At 49.5% G+C, this 15638-nt stretch overlaps 1 protein-coding gene and 1 long non-coding RNA gene across 2 annotated transcripts in view; both read right to left on the reverse strand.

Annotated features, from left to right (window-relative positions):
- The window catches only part of fgfrl1b (fibroblast growth factor receptor like 1b), a gene marked incomplete at both ends in the record, with an annotated part of 19871 nt that extends 10578 nt beyond the window's left edge, over nucleotides 1-9293 (reverse strand). Inside the window, one exon of the mRNA XM_084449133.1 lies at nucleotides 9236-9293. Within this exon, the coding sequence (XP_084305259.1) occupies nucleotides 9236-9293 (58 nt within the window). The remainder of the gene's footprint in view (nucleotides 1-9235) is intronic.
- A 1291-nt stretch (nucleotides 9294-10584) lies between these two features.
- Nucleotides 10585-15052, reverse strand: LOC311317637. The gene is made up of 7 exons (XR_014630758.1): nucleotides 14718-15052; nucleotides 13914-13981; nucleotides 13396-13459; nucleotides 12520-12591; nucleotides 12343-12390; nucleotides 12084-12143; nucleotides 10585-11691 (listed from the first exon to the last, which is right to left on the reverse strand). It is a non-coding gene; the product is annotated as an uncharacterized lncRNA (long non-coding RNA).
- Between the last annotated feature and the right edge of the window lie 586 nt (nucleotides 15053-15638).

Consider the following 15638-nt stretch of genomic DNA (forward strand, 5'->3'; position numbering starts at 1 on the left):
ACTGTGTGACTCCCAAGTCTGTCTGTGCGTGGGTCTCCGCCCTGCTAGATCAACAGTCCACCTGGCTGCTGAACCAACCCATTCATACTGAGGTGGGGGGGGGGCACGGAACATAGGATAGGGTTGGAGGGAACCCTGACACATACACACACACACACACACACACACTCACACACATGCAGTGAGGGAAAAGTTCACAACACACTCGGCCTTCTCCTCTCCTACCACAACAGCCGAAAGAGAGAGAGAGAGAGAGAGAGAGAGAGAGAGAGATGGAGAAGGTGGGAGGAAGGGAGAGATGGAGAGATGGGAAGAGTGGGATAGAGAGAGAGAGAGAGAGAGAGAGAGAGAGAGAGAGAGAAAAAAAAGAGGGATAGAGACGGAGGTGTTAGGAAGGAAGTGAGATGGAGAGAGCGAGGGAGAGAGAGAGATGGCAGGGGTAGAGGAGGAGGGCTATGCTCAGTTATTTGAGGGGAATGTCTTGTTATTCCTGGAGTTCTTCGGGCCGGCTGCTTGCGTGCACAGAGTTCTTTTCATCCTGTCCGCTCAGCAGTCAGCTTCCCAGGAGACCTGGTCTCCACTTCCTCTCGTTGGCCCTGCACGGCCCTGGGGCCCCGCTAGGGAGAGAGCTGAGGGCGCATGCCTGGTTCCTTGTGAGTATGGTGCTTATGTGCATGTGTGTGTAGGTGAGGGTGTATGTGTGTGTGTGTGTGTAGGTGAGTGTGTGAGTGTAGGTGAGTGTGTGTGTAGGAGTGTGTGTGTGTGTAGGTTAGTGTGTGAGTGTGTGTATGTTTGTGTGTGTAGGTGAGTGTGTGTGTAGGTGTGTGTGTGTGTGTGTGTATGTGTGTGTGTGTAGGTGAGTGTGTGTGTAGGTGAGTGTGTGAGTGTAGGTGAGTGTGTGTGTAGGTGAGTGTGTGTGTAGGTTAGTGTGTGAGTGTGTGTATGTGTGTGTGTGTAGGTGAGTGTGTGTGTAGGTGTGTGTGTGTGTGTCTGTGTTGGACGGCACCCCTCATTCATGCCTGGTTCTGTCACATCCTGTGGCAGCTGCTGAGAGAACAGCCAGCATTATGGAAACTGAAATACTAAACTCATCCTAGAATGGCTGCTTCTCCGCCTGACTGCAGGTCTGTGTGTGTATGTATGTCTGTAGGTGTGTGTGTTTGTGTTTAGGTGTGTGGGTGTGTGTGTGTGCGTGTGTGCGTGTATGTGCGTGTGTGTGTCAGTGAACTGTTTTCACCTGGAGTGTCTGGTAAGCTTCCAGGAAAGTGCCAGAGAGAGAGAGAGAGAGAGAGAGAGAGAGAGAGAGAGAGAGACAGAGAGACGTGGAGCTTGTTTTTGGTGCTGGAGTAGAGTTACAGAACATTCCAGTGAATTAGTCTGAGATGGTTCCTGGCCCATACATTCCTCTGCTCCAGGAGCAGGCCGGTGGGCCGGTACCAACACAGACCTGGTCCTTCAGGGCCGAGGAGCACGGCGGCCCCCCTGGACACGGCTCCGACTGGGGGGGGGGGTCCACATATGTGAGGTAATGTTGGTGGTGGTGAGAAGGCCGGGTGGAGGGTGGAGAGAGAGGAGAAGAGAGGCGGAGACTAGAGGGGGAGGTGAGGAGAGGGAAGGAGCAGAGGATGAGAGAGGAGAAGAGAGGAGAGGAGGGGAGGAGATGGGGAGGGAGGAGGAGAGGATGAGAGAGGAGAGGAGACGAGAGGAGGGGAGGAGATGGGGAGGGAGGAGGAGAGGATGAGAGAGGAGAGGAGACAAGAGGAGGGGAGGAGATGGGGAGGGAGGAGGAGAGGATGAGAGAGGAGAGGAGACAAGAGGAGGGGAGGAGATGGGGAGGGAGGAGGAGAGGATGAGAGAGGAGAGGAGACGAGAGGAGGGGAGGGGAGGGGAGAGGAGATGAGGAGAAGATGAGAGACGAGAAGAAAAAGGAAGCGGGAATGTTTCCTCCCGTCACAGAAGTGTGTGGTTGTAAAGACAGAGCTTTTAAGTGGTCTGGAGAGGGGGCGGGGTTAAGAGGGGTGTGTGGGGGGTAAGGGGGTGATGACAGAAGGGGAATGGGGTGCGCCGGGAGGGGGAGGGGGACATGACGGCCCAGGACTCTGGAGGCCTGACTGGATCTGTTGGCAGATGAGGCGCCAGCCAGAGAACCCCAATCTGCCCTGACACACGTGCGCGCACAACCGCACACACGCACACACACACACACACACACACACACACACTCACACACACACACACACACTCACACACACACACACACACAGGGTGCTGAGAGGGATCACAGACAAGTGCTCTAATATAACAGGCGGGGGTGTGCAGAGTTGATAGGAGTAAGCTGCTGGTCTATAGAGTGTGTGTGTGTGTGTGTGTGTGTGTGTGTATGTGTGTGTGTGTTATCCAAGCTAGATAAAAGTAACCAAGTCAAAAGAAACTATAATACAAATGAGAAGAAGAGAGAGAGGAAAGTCTGACATTAATTTCAGATCAACGCTACAGACATCTGTGTGTGTGTGTGCGTGCGCACGCATGTGTGTGTGTGTGTGTGTGTGTGGAGGTGGGGTGTTCTGATCTCAAGGGCGGGGTGTGTCTCTGTGTGCATGTGTCTATTTGTGTGTGTGTGCGTGTGTGTGTGTGTGTGTGTGTGTGTGTGTGTGTGTGTGTGTGTGTGTGTGTGGTGGCCTGGACCCCGGTAGAGGAACAGAGAGCTTCAAACATGCCACCACAACACAGCTACAGCCACACTGACTTATTACTGCACAGGAAGCAGCACAGGCAGGGGGTGTCAAAGAGAGAGAGAGAGAGAGAGAGAGAGAGAGAGAGAGAGAGAGAGAAAAGAGAGAGAAAGAGAGAAAAGAGAGAGAAAGACAGAGAGAAAGAGAGAGTGAGAGAGAGAAAGAGAGAGGGGGACTGTAAAGGCTGGGAGGATTATTGTGGAACAATACAGTGTGTGTGTCTCTCTGTGTCCTATCTTGGTCCTCCTGTTCTGGTCCTATCTTGGTCCTGTCCTATCGTGGTCCTATCTTGGTCCTATCTTGGTCCTGTCCTATCGTGGTCCTATCTTGGTCCTGTCCTATCTTGGTCCTATCGTGGTCCTATCTTGGTCCTATCTTGGTCCCATCTTGGTCCTATCGTGGTCCTGTCCTATCTTGGTCCTGTCCTGTCGTGGTCCTATCTTGGTCCTATCTTGGTCCTGTCCTATCTTGGTCCTATCTTGGTCCTGTCCTATCTTGGTCCTATCTTGGTCCTATCTTGGTCCTGTCCTATCTTGGTCCTATCTTGGTCCTGTCCTATCTTGGTCCTTTCTTGGTCCTGTCCTATCTTGGTCCTATCTTGGTCCTATCTTGGTCCTGTCCTATCTTGGTCCTATCTTGGTCCTGTCCTATCTTGGTCCTATCTTGGTCCTGTCCTATCTTGGTCCTATCTTGGTCCTGTCCTATCTTGGTCCTATCTTGGTCCTGTCCTGTTGTGGTCCTATCTTGGTCCTGTCCTATCTTGGTCCTATCGTGGTCCTGTCCTATCTTGGTCCTATCTTGGTCCTGTCCTATCTTGGTCCTATCGTGGTCCTGTCCTATCTTGGTCCTATCTTAGTCCTGTCCTATCTTGGTCCTATCTTGGTCCTGTCCTATCTTGGTCCTGTCCTATCTTGGTCCTATCTTGGTCCTGTCCTATCTTGGTCCTATCGTGGTCCTGTCCTGTGGGGAGGCTGAGGCAGGGCAGCTCTATTGTAGCAGCTTGTTTGTTTAGAGAGATAGCAGCATCACACCGAACACAGCAGGCACAGGAATGCAGCTGCTTATCTCCAACCAGAGATTAGGACCTGTGTCTGTGTCATAGAGAGAGAGAGGGAGAGAGAGAGTTTGTGGCACAATGTGGAAAGGGGGCCTTGGCAAACACAGCAAGGTTAACAACCCTCGTTTACCTCTGCTTCACCCCAATAAATGTGTGTATGTGCGCGTCCCTGGCCTCTTCACTCAGCAGTAGGTGACCTGACCTTGCTGGTCAGAGCAACACACACGCGCGCACACACACACACACACACACACACACACCTCCTTTACCCACTCGTCCCACCCATTCGTCACATCTCATACACAGACACTCAGCCGTCAATGGAGAGAGGAGCACGGAAGAGGAGAGAGACAGAAGACAGGAGCTGGAGGAGAGCAGGGGAGACGTGAGAGGAGAGGAGGAGAGGAGAGGGAAGAAAAGAAGAGGAGAGAGAAGAGGGGAGGCGTGAAGCAGAGAGGAGAGAGGAGGAGAAGAGAGAGGACAGGAGTAAAAGAGACGAGAGGAGAGGGGAGGAGTGAGGTGGAGAGGAGAGAAGCAGAGAGAAGGAGAGGAGAGAGGAGAGAAGACAAGCAGAGAGGGGAGGAGTGAAGTGGAGAGGAGGGGAGAGCGAAGAGGAGAGAGGAGAGGAGTAGTTTTCCCCTCCTCCTCCTCCTCCTCCTCCCTCCCCAGCTGTGCCACCAGGTTCTAACCAGCAGGAATGTCGCTGTTCTCAGAAAACCACAGGATTCTACTGATCACTTCCCCTTATTCTCCTCCCCTCCTCCTCCCTTACGCCTCCTCCAGCTCCAAGCTCTCTATCTTACCCTTCCTCTCCTCCTCCCCTCTTCCCCTCCTCCACACCCTGGACTAGATGGTTGAGACTCACACAGGTTATATTCAGACCTAGGACGGAGGGAAGGAAGAAGGGGAGAGGAGGAGGGGAGGAGGGGAGAGGAGGAGGGGAGGAGGGGAGGGAGAAGGGGAGAGGAGGAGGGGAGGGAGAAAGGAGTGAGTATGGGGTGGAGGGGGGGTGGGGGGGGGGCAAGGGAGGAGAAAGAAGCCTTTAATACCTGTAGTTAAAAAGCCCATAATCCCACCTTTACTAGTGGGACAAAGACCCTAGCCCTGACACTCAGACACACACACACACACACACACACACACTCTCTTTCTCTCTCTCTCACATACATTAACACACACTCTCTTTCAATCACACCCACCCACCCACCCGCACTCACACACACACCACACACGCAGCTAGCTGCTGCTGGTGAACACTCAGCCTAGTCTTGTGTGAGCACACAGCCCCGACACGCTAAGTCCACAGGAATGGAGAGAACAATGGAGGGAGGGATGGAGGGATGACAGGAGCTTCCATCCTTTCTTTCACTCCCGCACTGCCCCTCTCACACCTGTGCAAACACTGGCACTCCCAGGTAAGGATACAGCCCACCACACACGCACACACAGGATGACCCTCTCGCAACCTCCAGAGGACCTAGGATCTCCGCACAAAGAAACCAGGGTAGAACGTTCTCGCTCAACCCCATTCTCTCTCTGCTGTGCGATAGAACTAGGTAGAACATTCTCTATCTCTCCTGTGTGTTAGAACTGGGTAGAAGACAGTTCTCTCGCCCCTCGATGTTCTAGGACAGGGTCGAATGTTCTCTCGCTCCTAGGTGTTCTAGAACCGGGTAAAACCTTTTTTCTCTCTCCGGTTTTAGAGCAGGGTAAAGGGTTCTCTGTGTGTTCCAGAGCAGGGTAGAACATTCTCTCTCTTCTGTGTGTTCTAGAGTATGGTAGAACATTCACTCTCCTGTGTTCTAGAACATGTTAGAATATTCTCCCTCTCTCCTGTGTTCTAGAACATGGTTGAACAATCTCTCTCTCCTGTGTTCTAGAACAGAGTAGAACCTTGTCTCAATCTCTCCTCTATAAACAATTCTACAGCACCAGAGGACCTTGGCTGCTGTGCTGAGGACCAAACCAGAACAACAGAATCATTAACTAGACTTGTTTACCTCCAGCTGCCTCTCCATACACAAACACACACACACACACACACACACACAAGTACGATTCCAGCCCACGTCTCCGCTCCAGAGGCTGCCACCCGGCCGAGAACCACTTCAATACTACTATAATGAGGAGGTTAGTCCTCCAGCTGAGTTGAGAGAGCAGGGAGGGAGAGAGAGAGAGAGAGAGAGAGAGAGAGAGAGAGAGAGAATGAGGGTTTGGCAAGAAACTTCCAGCATGTTGACTAAGGAAAGGTTAATATGGTGGTTGCCATGGTGATCACCAGGCTCACATCCCATAGTAATAGTCTCTCCCTGCTGAGAGTTTAACTAGCAGTGTGTTGGTGAACACGTGATGGGTTGGTTAACTAGCAGCCAGCCCTCCAGAGCCAAGGAGGAGAACACACACATACACACACACACACACACACACACACACACACACACAATAAGGAAAGCAACACTTAGCAGGTTGGGAGGGAGACACACTGACTGGCCTTGACAGATGTACTATCAACCAGTTATCAACCAATTATGAACTATTTTCAACCATTATCAACCACAGTCCACCACTATCAACCATTAGCTGCCTGATAATAGGAAGCAGCTGGAGACATGCGGAGAGACACAGAGACATAGACACAGACATAGCAGCTTCACACACACACACACGCACGCACGCACACACGCACGCACGCACGCACGCACTCACACACACACACACACACACACTCACACACACACACACACACATACAAATAAACACACATCTCCTAGCAGCCCACATTATGGCAGAGCTGGCATTCCTCAGACCACTAGGACAAAGCAGCGATGACCCAGGCGAGCCAAGGACAACACACTGGGTGCATTTCCTCCCTCTGCCTCCCACCGCACACCCACACTACAAGTGATCCCACATAAAGGCAGGGTAAACAGGGAGAACAATAGTGTGATTACTCAAGGGTCAGTTTGACCTTTATTCCCTAAAGAGGTCACTGTGCCCTTCCTGCTCATCACCAGGTACCCTGAGTCGTCCTAATAGAACCTCTACAAGGCCTCACTAATAGAACCTCTACACAGCCTCACTAATAGAACCTCTACACGGCCTCACTAATAGAACCTCTACACAGCCTCACTAATAGAACCTCTACACAGCCTCACTAATAGAACCTCTACACAGCCTCACTAATAGAACCTCTACACAGCCTCACTAATAGAACCTCTACACGGCTTCACTAATAGAACCTCTACACAGCCTCACTATTAGAACCTCTACACAGCCTCACTAATAGAACCTCTACACAGCCTTACTAATAGAACCTCTACACAGCCTCACTAATGGAACCTCTACACGGCCTCACTAATAGAACCTCTACACAGCCTCACTAATAGAACCTCTACACAGCCTCACTAATAGAACCTCTACACAGCCTTACTAATAGAACCTCTACACAGCCTCACTAATATAACCTCTACACAGCCTCACTAATAGAACCTCTACACAGCCTCACTAATAGAACCTCTACACGGCCTCACTAATAGAACCTCTACACGGCCTCACTAATAGAACCTCTACACAGCCTTACTGATAGAACCTCTACACAGCCTCACTAATAGAACCTCTACACAGCCTTACTAATAGAACCTCTACACGGCCTCACTAATAGAACCTCTACACAGCCTTACTGATAGAACCTCTACACAGCCTCACTAATATAACCTCTACAGAGCCTCACTAATAGAACCTCTACACAGCCTCACTAATAGAACCTCTACACAGCCTCACTAATATAGCTAATATAACCTCCTAGAGGCCACACAGCCTTACTAATATAACTACAGTAATATAACCTCCTAGAGGCCACACAGCCCTAGTAATAACCTCTTGGAGGCCACACAGTCAGAGTCACAGCATCCCACGGGTAAACACACCACAACAGGACAGCCTGGAAACGGATCGGTCAAACATCAGCATCACATGTGACTGCTGGTTACAGTATTCATTCAGATGCTACTAGAGTCGACATTTTCAACATCAAACGCAGAACAGTCCAGTGAGACCAACACTCGAGTGTTTGCTGACTGTGTTCTATTTTGCATTAATCTTCTGGATGACTATGCTGTTTATATCCAACCACAACCATACTGTATGTCCTGTTTATGAACCATATACTGTATGTCCTGTTCTGATATATCCAGTTTGGCTACTCACACAGACAGACAGACAGAGAGACAGACAGACAGACACCCTGAGCGCCTGACTCCACCAGTCCAGCAGGTCTCATTGTCAGAGGCCCGCTGTCATTCAGGCCAACAGCAGGACAAGCTCACATCTACACCTCAGTGCCCAGAACTTCCTCTGCGGAGCTGCCAAGAAAAGACCTGCTTGTTTTCTCTAGCTCCGCTCAGACGGCCTGGCAGATACAGACTGGCTGGACTGCCTGCTGCTGTGTGAAGAACCAGACCCAGTCCCAGACCCCCACCCGCCCCCAACCAGAGCCAGCCCCAGACCCCCACCCGCCCCCAACCAGAGCCAGCCCCAGACCCCCACCCGCCCCCAACCAGAGCCAGCCCCAGACCCCCACCCGGCCCCAGCCCCATCTCCAGGCTCTCACCCAGCCCCCATCCCTAGCCCCGGCCGTTGGTGCATGTTATGTTATGTCAGAAAACAGCATAACGCCTCTCCGTTTAACCCAGTCATCCATTAAACACATTTGCCACTGAAAGGACTGTAGCCTATGCCTCTCCTTTTCTTTCTTTTTTTTTCTTTTTTTAAATCTCAACAGCGCATCACAGAGTGAGGATGGAAGCCAAGAGTTCACAGAATGTGTGATAACTTCCACTGGATTAGTCATGTGAGAGCAGAGAGGAGGTTTGAGACTCTGAAGCTCCCTTGGGATTTCAGACTCCGAGGCTTAGGGCACCAGACCAAATGCGCTCTCTCCCCAACTGAAACGCTTGCTCAGTAATAACACAGGAAGCAAGAATTTGGTAGATAAAAAAAAAAATCTTCATTGGAAATTGTTGATCCTGGGGAGTTTTTAATTAAACTAAAATTATTGAGAAATGATCGATTAAAGTGAACTAAGAGGGTGCAGGCCCGGGTGACGCAGCTGGTGTGTGAAGGGGGGACAGCCTCCGGGTGTGAAGGGGGACAGCCTCTCTTGAGAGGCCCGGTCCCGCTGCAGCCCAGCACCAGTGTGAACAGTGTCCATCGGGACTGGGCCAGATCAGCAGAGCGGTGCTCTACCAGCACTAAGCCAGGGTTACAGCAGCCTACAATCACATCCTTCATCTAATAGTATCCATTCAAGATTCCCATTAAACATTCATTCAAACCCATTGCCTATAATAAACTACATGGAGCCTGAGATATCATCTCTTATGTCTCGGATCATTTTGAGGTCCAGCATTGCTGCAATAGAGAACAGAAACCTTTCTTCCCGGCTTACCTCGAGTCTCACAGGACGAGAGCAGAGTGAGCAGGACGGTGACCAGAGCCCAGGTCATCTTCAGCACCGGGGTTACTCTGTCCTAATCAGAGGGCAAAATAGAGAACTCTATGAAAAACGTCCTTTATAGTAACGGACAAGATTAAGTTTACCAAATTACATTTAAATTCCATTCCAGACTAAATGCATTGTAGCGTAGGCTACTAGCTGACTGAGTGGACTTAAGTTATAGGCTACTCACGTCTCTTCCAGCCTAAAAAATCCTTAGTTACAAATGTCAACACAATGTTTCACTGTAGGAAAAGGCTGGAGGGGGGAAAAAACGTCTTTACAGTAAAACAGATTATCCCATCACACTTCTCCCGCAGTATACATCAATTTAAAATGCAAATCCCAGGTCAGATATCAGGATAAAAAAAAGTAAAATCTCAGATCGGATATCGGAATAGAAAGGTGATAAAGTCTCAGTCCTCCTGGCAGAGAGAGATGTGTGTGTGAAGCTGGTCCGTCTGCATCTCCACGAGGAACAGCCAGAGCCTCGCATGCACAGCTGGGAACCGCTGGCCAATCAAGGACCAGCTCGGGCTCGCTTATCCCACAGCTGGGAACCGCTGGCCAATCAAGGACCACAGCTGGGAACCGCTGGCCAATCAAGGACCAGCTCTGGGCTCGCTTATCCCACAGCTGGGAACCGCTGGCCAATCAAGGACCAGCTCGGGTCTCGCTTATCCGCAAACCATCCTGAGCGATGTCGCCCCTTGCTGGCCAAGTATTGGATTGTTACCGAGAACAATAATTACAGCATATGCTACAGTACTATAGCTTTTAACCCCTCAAATAGTTTTAATGAAAAGAAAATATTAATCACAGCCTTTTAACGGAGCCATTAGGAAGCTAAGAAAATTTAACATTTTAATTTTACTCCAGTAATAAACCGAAGGGCACACCGAGCATAATAGTTCAATTAGCGGCCTCTGGTTAAGGCGCATACCACAAGGTTAATGCTTCCGGCTCTGAACCAGAACCCTCCCATCTTAACACGGCTCTGAACCAGAACCCTCCCATCTTAACACGGCTCTGAACCAGCACCCTCCCATCTTAACACGGCTCTGAACCAGCACCCTCCCATCTTAACACTGTCCTACCCCAACAAAGCAGATGGCCATTACATGGTGACCATCGACCGTGCCAGCGCATGTTAGGAGCTGGATTACAACACGCGTAGTAACCCAACCTATCCAGTTTCTTTTTGACTCAATACATGATTTAAAAAAACAAAACAAGCCAGACGTAAATTTATTGTGGAACATTTTATTTATAAAATTATGAAACAAAATGATTTTTCACCAGTGAAAAAAAAGACGTCTCTTTTACAAGAGCAACAGGGCAAACGTGTGAAACAGTGCAACATAGCAAAGACAGAAACAATATACCAGTGACAGCAGACAGCCTATAAAACATTTACACTCAGTTTTGAGCAAGAGTTTGAAATTCCCCAAGGGAACAGACTAAATTAACTCTGAAGCACATTCCATGCCTCTGGAGCACAATAGTGAAAAGCGGACTTGCCAAGCTCTGTAAGGGATTTAACTGCAGCCACCTAGTATAGTCTGACACAGGATACTGAGGTAGAGGGGGAGTTTACCAATGAGGGGTTCGTAAACAATGAAATGAAGCCATCTACATTGAGACAAAACAATTGGTATAGGGTACAATGGTGAGTGATGCTGCGTTTGTGATCAAACCAAGGGGCCAGGCTGCAATTTAGTCCCTGAAACATTTTGATCAGCGCCATCTTGCCGAAACGACCCCTTTTGACATGTGCAGTTGTGCTTTTCTCAGACCCCATCGTGTTCAAACAGTCTGCATCGGTTCGGGAAATTATTTCTATATCCAGGCATCTTAGTCAAATTTCATTATAGCGGGGCAGGTTATATTTGCTCGTATGTGCCATTTATTCTGTTCACGACTTTGTGATCGTACAGCCAGGCTACAGAGCTCTAGGAAAACGTGAGAAACGCACAACTGCGCATGGCTGTGATGCGAGAACACAACTGCGAATGTGTAAAGGAGTCAGTGGCCCTGTTCAAAATGTCTCTAGAACGAGGCATCAACATAGTCACCGCATCCGCATCCAGTTCTATTAATACATCCACAGATCAACAGTAACAAGGTATGATAAACAGTAGCCATCACATCCATGCAATATCCCCATAGTCGATCGCTGATAAATGGCTTTAACAGAAACTGCTAATGATCAATCTGCGCTTGGTCAGTTGAGTGCATTCTGGAACAGGGTCTCAACCTTTGAAGGAGGTTAAAACCAATGGCGTGTCCCCAGGAGCTGCAGGCTGGCGTATCCCCAGGAGCTGCAGGCTGGCGTGTCCCCAGGAGCTGCAGGCTGGGGATGAGGTGGCGTCTTGAGGGCCTCACACTCCGGGATCCTCTTCCAGGAACTACATTATGGTGGAAGAGGAAAAAAGCAATTCAGTACATGTTCGACTGATGGGACAGATGTTCAACTGATGGGACAGATGGACAAGTGTTGCGTTTCAGGTTGTTTCGGGTTTGTCTCAGGTCTTCTAGTCAGATTATTGTAGATTGGGGCTACTTCAACCTGTGCCAAAGTCCTGCAGTCTTTCTCCCAAGGTTAAAGAGACCACAGCGAGGGAGATGCCTCTGCCATGATAGTACAACTTGGGTCCCTAAACCATTCCAGTACACATTACATATATGAGCTCTACTCAAATCAGGACACATCTCATTCCAGACAGTTGTCCACCTTTTGGTGAAGGACACTTCCTGGAATGGAATCCAACCAAAGTTGTCCATGCTGTGGCCATAATACCTGATGTGAAGGCCTACTGCCTTGCAGATCCCCCATCTTCATACTCTAGGTCAACAGCTCCTGTAGGAGATGAACAGTGAGAAAGAGGTAGCCAATGAGAACACAGGACAAACCCAATTAGACAGGATGAACCTATGAGAAGTACTGTGCTCAGGGTTCCGTAGTGTCATCACCACAAAATATGAATGATGTGTTTAAATGATCATCATTGCAAAGCAGAACGCCAACAAAAGTGGACAAAACACAACTGAAGAGGTACCTGGAGTGGATTCCCAATGAAGAGATATGTCCAACAAGTCCACAGCAGCTGTCCAAGAGGGAAAAAAAAAAGGTTTAACTAGTCAGTCACTAAATGACAAACCTGAGGGGGTAGGAATGCACCCAGGGTTCAGAAGAGAAGTGCAGGTTTGAGTTCAACATCGATTCCCAAACTCACCTTCAAGAGCTGTGGTAGTTGTTCACATTGTTGGCTGTACAGTGGAACAGTACAAGTAGTTCACACGTTCACCTGGAGTAAAACAAACACACCATGACCTGAAAATTCTCTTCTGGTTTTAATCCAAACACAATGACCTGTATCAAATTAACATGACTACGAGCTAGTTAGAACCCAACATGACTAAAAGCCAAATCAGTCATGACACCAACACTACCCATGAGTGAACCTGTATTGGTGTGTTGGGTCCCTGACTAGGGCGGCCCCCGGGTGTGAAGGGGACAGCCCACCTTCTTGAGGGGCCCGGTCCTGCTGCAGCCCAGCACCAGAGAACACTAGAACAGTGTCCATCGGGCCGGGCCAGATCAGCAGAGCGGTGCTCTGCCAGCAGTGTAACACTGAGCCAGGCAAGGACAGCCTGGACAGCTGACTGACCGCTGGGGTGGGCGAGATGGAGGTGAGCTAGGCTAACGGACATGGCTGCCTTAACGTTGCACACCAGCCGTAACTTGCCATACATTTGTAACCTTAGCTGCAAATTGTTAACCAGCTAGCCATTGCCGTGACAGTTTACCTATAGTAAGCAGGGTCTTCATGTCTCAAAAATGAAGGATCACAACACTGGTGGGGATAATTACGTTTCAGTGGTGGCTGCAATAGTTATGAATGTTTATGAAAACAAGTACCCCCTGTGTATAATGCCTAGTTTGGCACATCTGAGTAGGGTCTTTGGTTAAGGTGGAGGCGGCACGAAATGTGACCTAGACGTCCACCTCAATTCTCTATGCAGAAAAAACCCTGGTAAGGGCTGTCTTGTTTGGACACGTGATCAGTGTAGGTTGAGTTTTATGGATTACCATGACTTCTGAAACTCACCTTCAAAAGCCGTGGTATACGTTGACATCTTCGGTGGAACAGTACAAGTAGTTGACATGTTCACCTGGAATAAATACAGAAACCATAAGCTGAAAATTCTCTTATGGTTTTAATCCAACCAGTTACTTCAACCCATCACAAATGAACTACAAAACAGTCATGACAAGCCAACATACAACTATAAGATGTATGAGAGAACCTGTATTGGCATGTTGGGCCCCAAACTAGGGCGGCCCCTGGGTGTGAACGGGGACAGCCCACTCTCGAGGGGCCCCGTCCTGCTGCAGCCCAGCACCAGTGAACACTAAAACAGTGTCCATCGGGCCAGACCGGACCAGCAGAGCAGTGCTCTACCAGCAGTGTAACACTGAGCCAGGCAAGGACAGCCTGGACAGCTGACTGACCGCTGGGGGGTTTTATACCACGTGGGGTGGAGGTGAGCTAGGCTAACGTACGTACCTACGCGTTAGCTTAGCCATCTACATCACATCTAGCTAGTCAGTACCAGAACACTTTACCTAGTGGGTGCCGTCCTATTCCACGGTGTGGCTCTTCCCATGTCTGCCGTTTGTCACGGAGGTTCAGTCTGGAAGACAAACGACAGCATTAGCTAGCTAGCTCCGGCTAACTGAATGCTAGCTAGCTCCGGCTAACTGAATGCTAGCTAGCTCCGGCTAACTGAATGCTAGCTAGCTCCGGCTAACTGAATGCTAGCTAGCTCCGGCTAACTGAATGCTAGCTAGCTCCGGCTAACTGAATGCTAGCTAGCTCCGGCTAACTGAATGCTAGCTAGCTCCGGCTAACTGAATGCTAGCTAGCTCCGGCTAACTGGGAGCGTTCGTTTCGATGCCCGAACACCACGTGCTACTGCCGCATGCCGAACTTCCCACATTGTGGGTGAAGTAGCTAGCGAGCTAACCAGCGATCAAAGAAGCTCAATTGGTACTCAAATGGTTGACCAAAAGACTACCAATGTCACGATCTGACAAGACCATTATGGCCAATATAAAGCTCAGTATCTGCAGGCTCAAAATGAAAGACAGAGCACTAACGAGGAGGATAGAGGACCAGCACTAACGAGGATAGACGACTAGCACTAACGAGGAGGAGAGACGACTAGCACTAACGAGGAGGATAGACGACCAGCACTAACGAGCTAGTTACTCCTCCGCAAGCTGACTTGCCATCAACAACTTGAGCTACTTATAAAAAGACGGTTACACAACATACGTATAAGTATATAAGAATTCTGAATATACATCACTAATGAATACAAAAAACGAATAATTTACACTCTACCGGCCATGCGCTCAATTACTCACTTGAGCACTTCTGTTAGTTACGAGACAAACGAGGCGACGCTTGGTTTGCGCTCCACATGCGGTCATGTCTGTCCTTCTCTCTGGTGTCATGTCTGTCCTTCTCTCTGGTGTCATGTCTGTCCTTCTCTCTGGTGTCATTTCTGTCCTTCTCTCTGGTGTCATGTCTGTCCTTCTCTCTGGTGTCTAGCAGATAGAGACCGCATGTCCGTCCTTCTCTCTGGTGTCTAGCAGATAGAGACCGCATGTCCGTCCTTCTCTCTGGTGTCAGGCAGATAGAGACCGCATGTCTGTCCTTCTCTCTGGTGTCCAGCAGATAGAGACCGCATGTCTGTCCTTCTCTCTGGTGTCTAGCAGATAGAGACCGCTGAACGGGGCGAGGACAGCTTTATAGCACCATGCTGCTGTGCATGATGGGATAGATGACGCTCCAAGTGTGCGAGGTTTTGGCTGATGGGTGGGGCCTATCAGCGAGGTTTTGGCTGATGGGCTGGGCGAGGTTTTGGCTGATGGGCGGGGCCTATCAGCCCTCGAACTCCACTCGAATTCAGACTACTACAAACTTCAGATTAGGTGTCACGTTCTATAAGAAACACTGCTTTATTTTGAGGATGAAAAAATGTACCCTTATTTTGAAAATAGGTACTCTTCTAGCCGTGGCTTTGTCTGATTTGTTTGGTCATGTGACCAGGAAGTTGTTTAGTTCTCACTCCACGTTATGGCATTCGCATGTGACTTGCAGCGCCAGCTTTATTGTTTCCCTTTTTACGTTTGTGCCTTGGAAAGCATCGCTTTTTTACAGTGAAAAGATTCCTGAGAAAAGGACAACACTAAAGTACACTCAACTTTACTCCAGCTTCCGTCTTTCTCTGGGACATGTTAGCTATCTGTCTACTTGTGTACAGACACACACATTGGGGACAG

This window comes from Borostomias antarcticus, assembly GCF_949987555.1.
Source record: "Borostomias antarcticus genome assembly, chromosome: 14".
NCBI lineage: Eukaryota > Metazoa > Chordata > Actinopteri > Stomiiformes > Stomiidae > Borostomias > Borostomias antarcticus.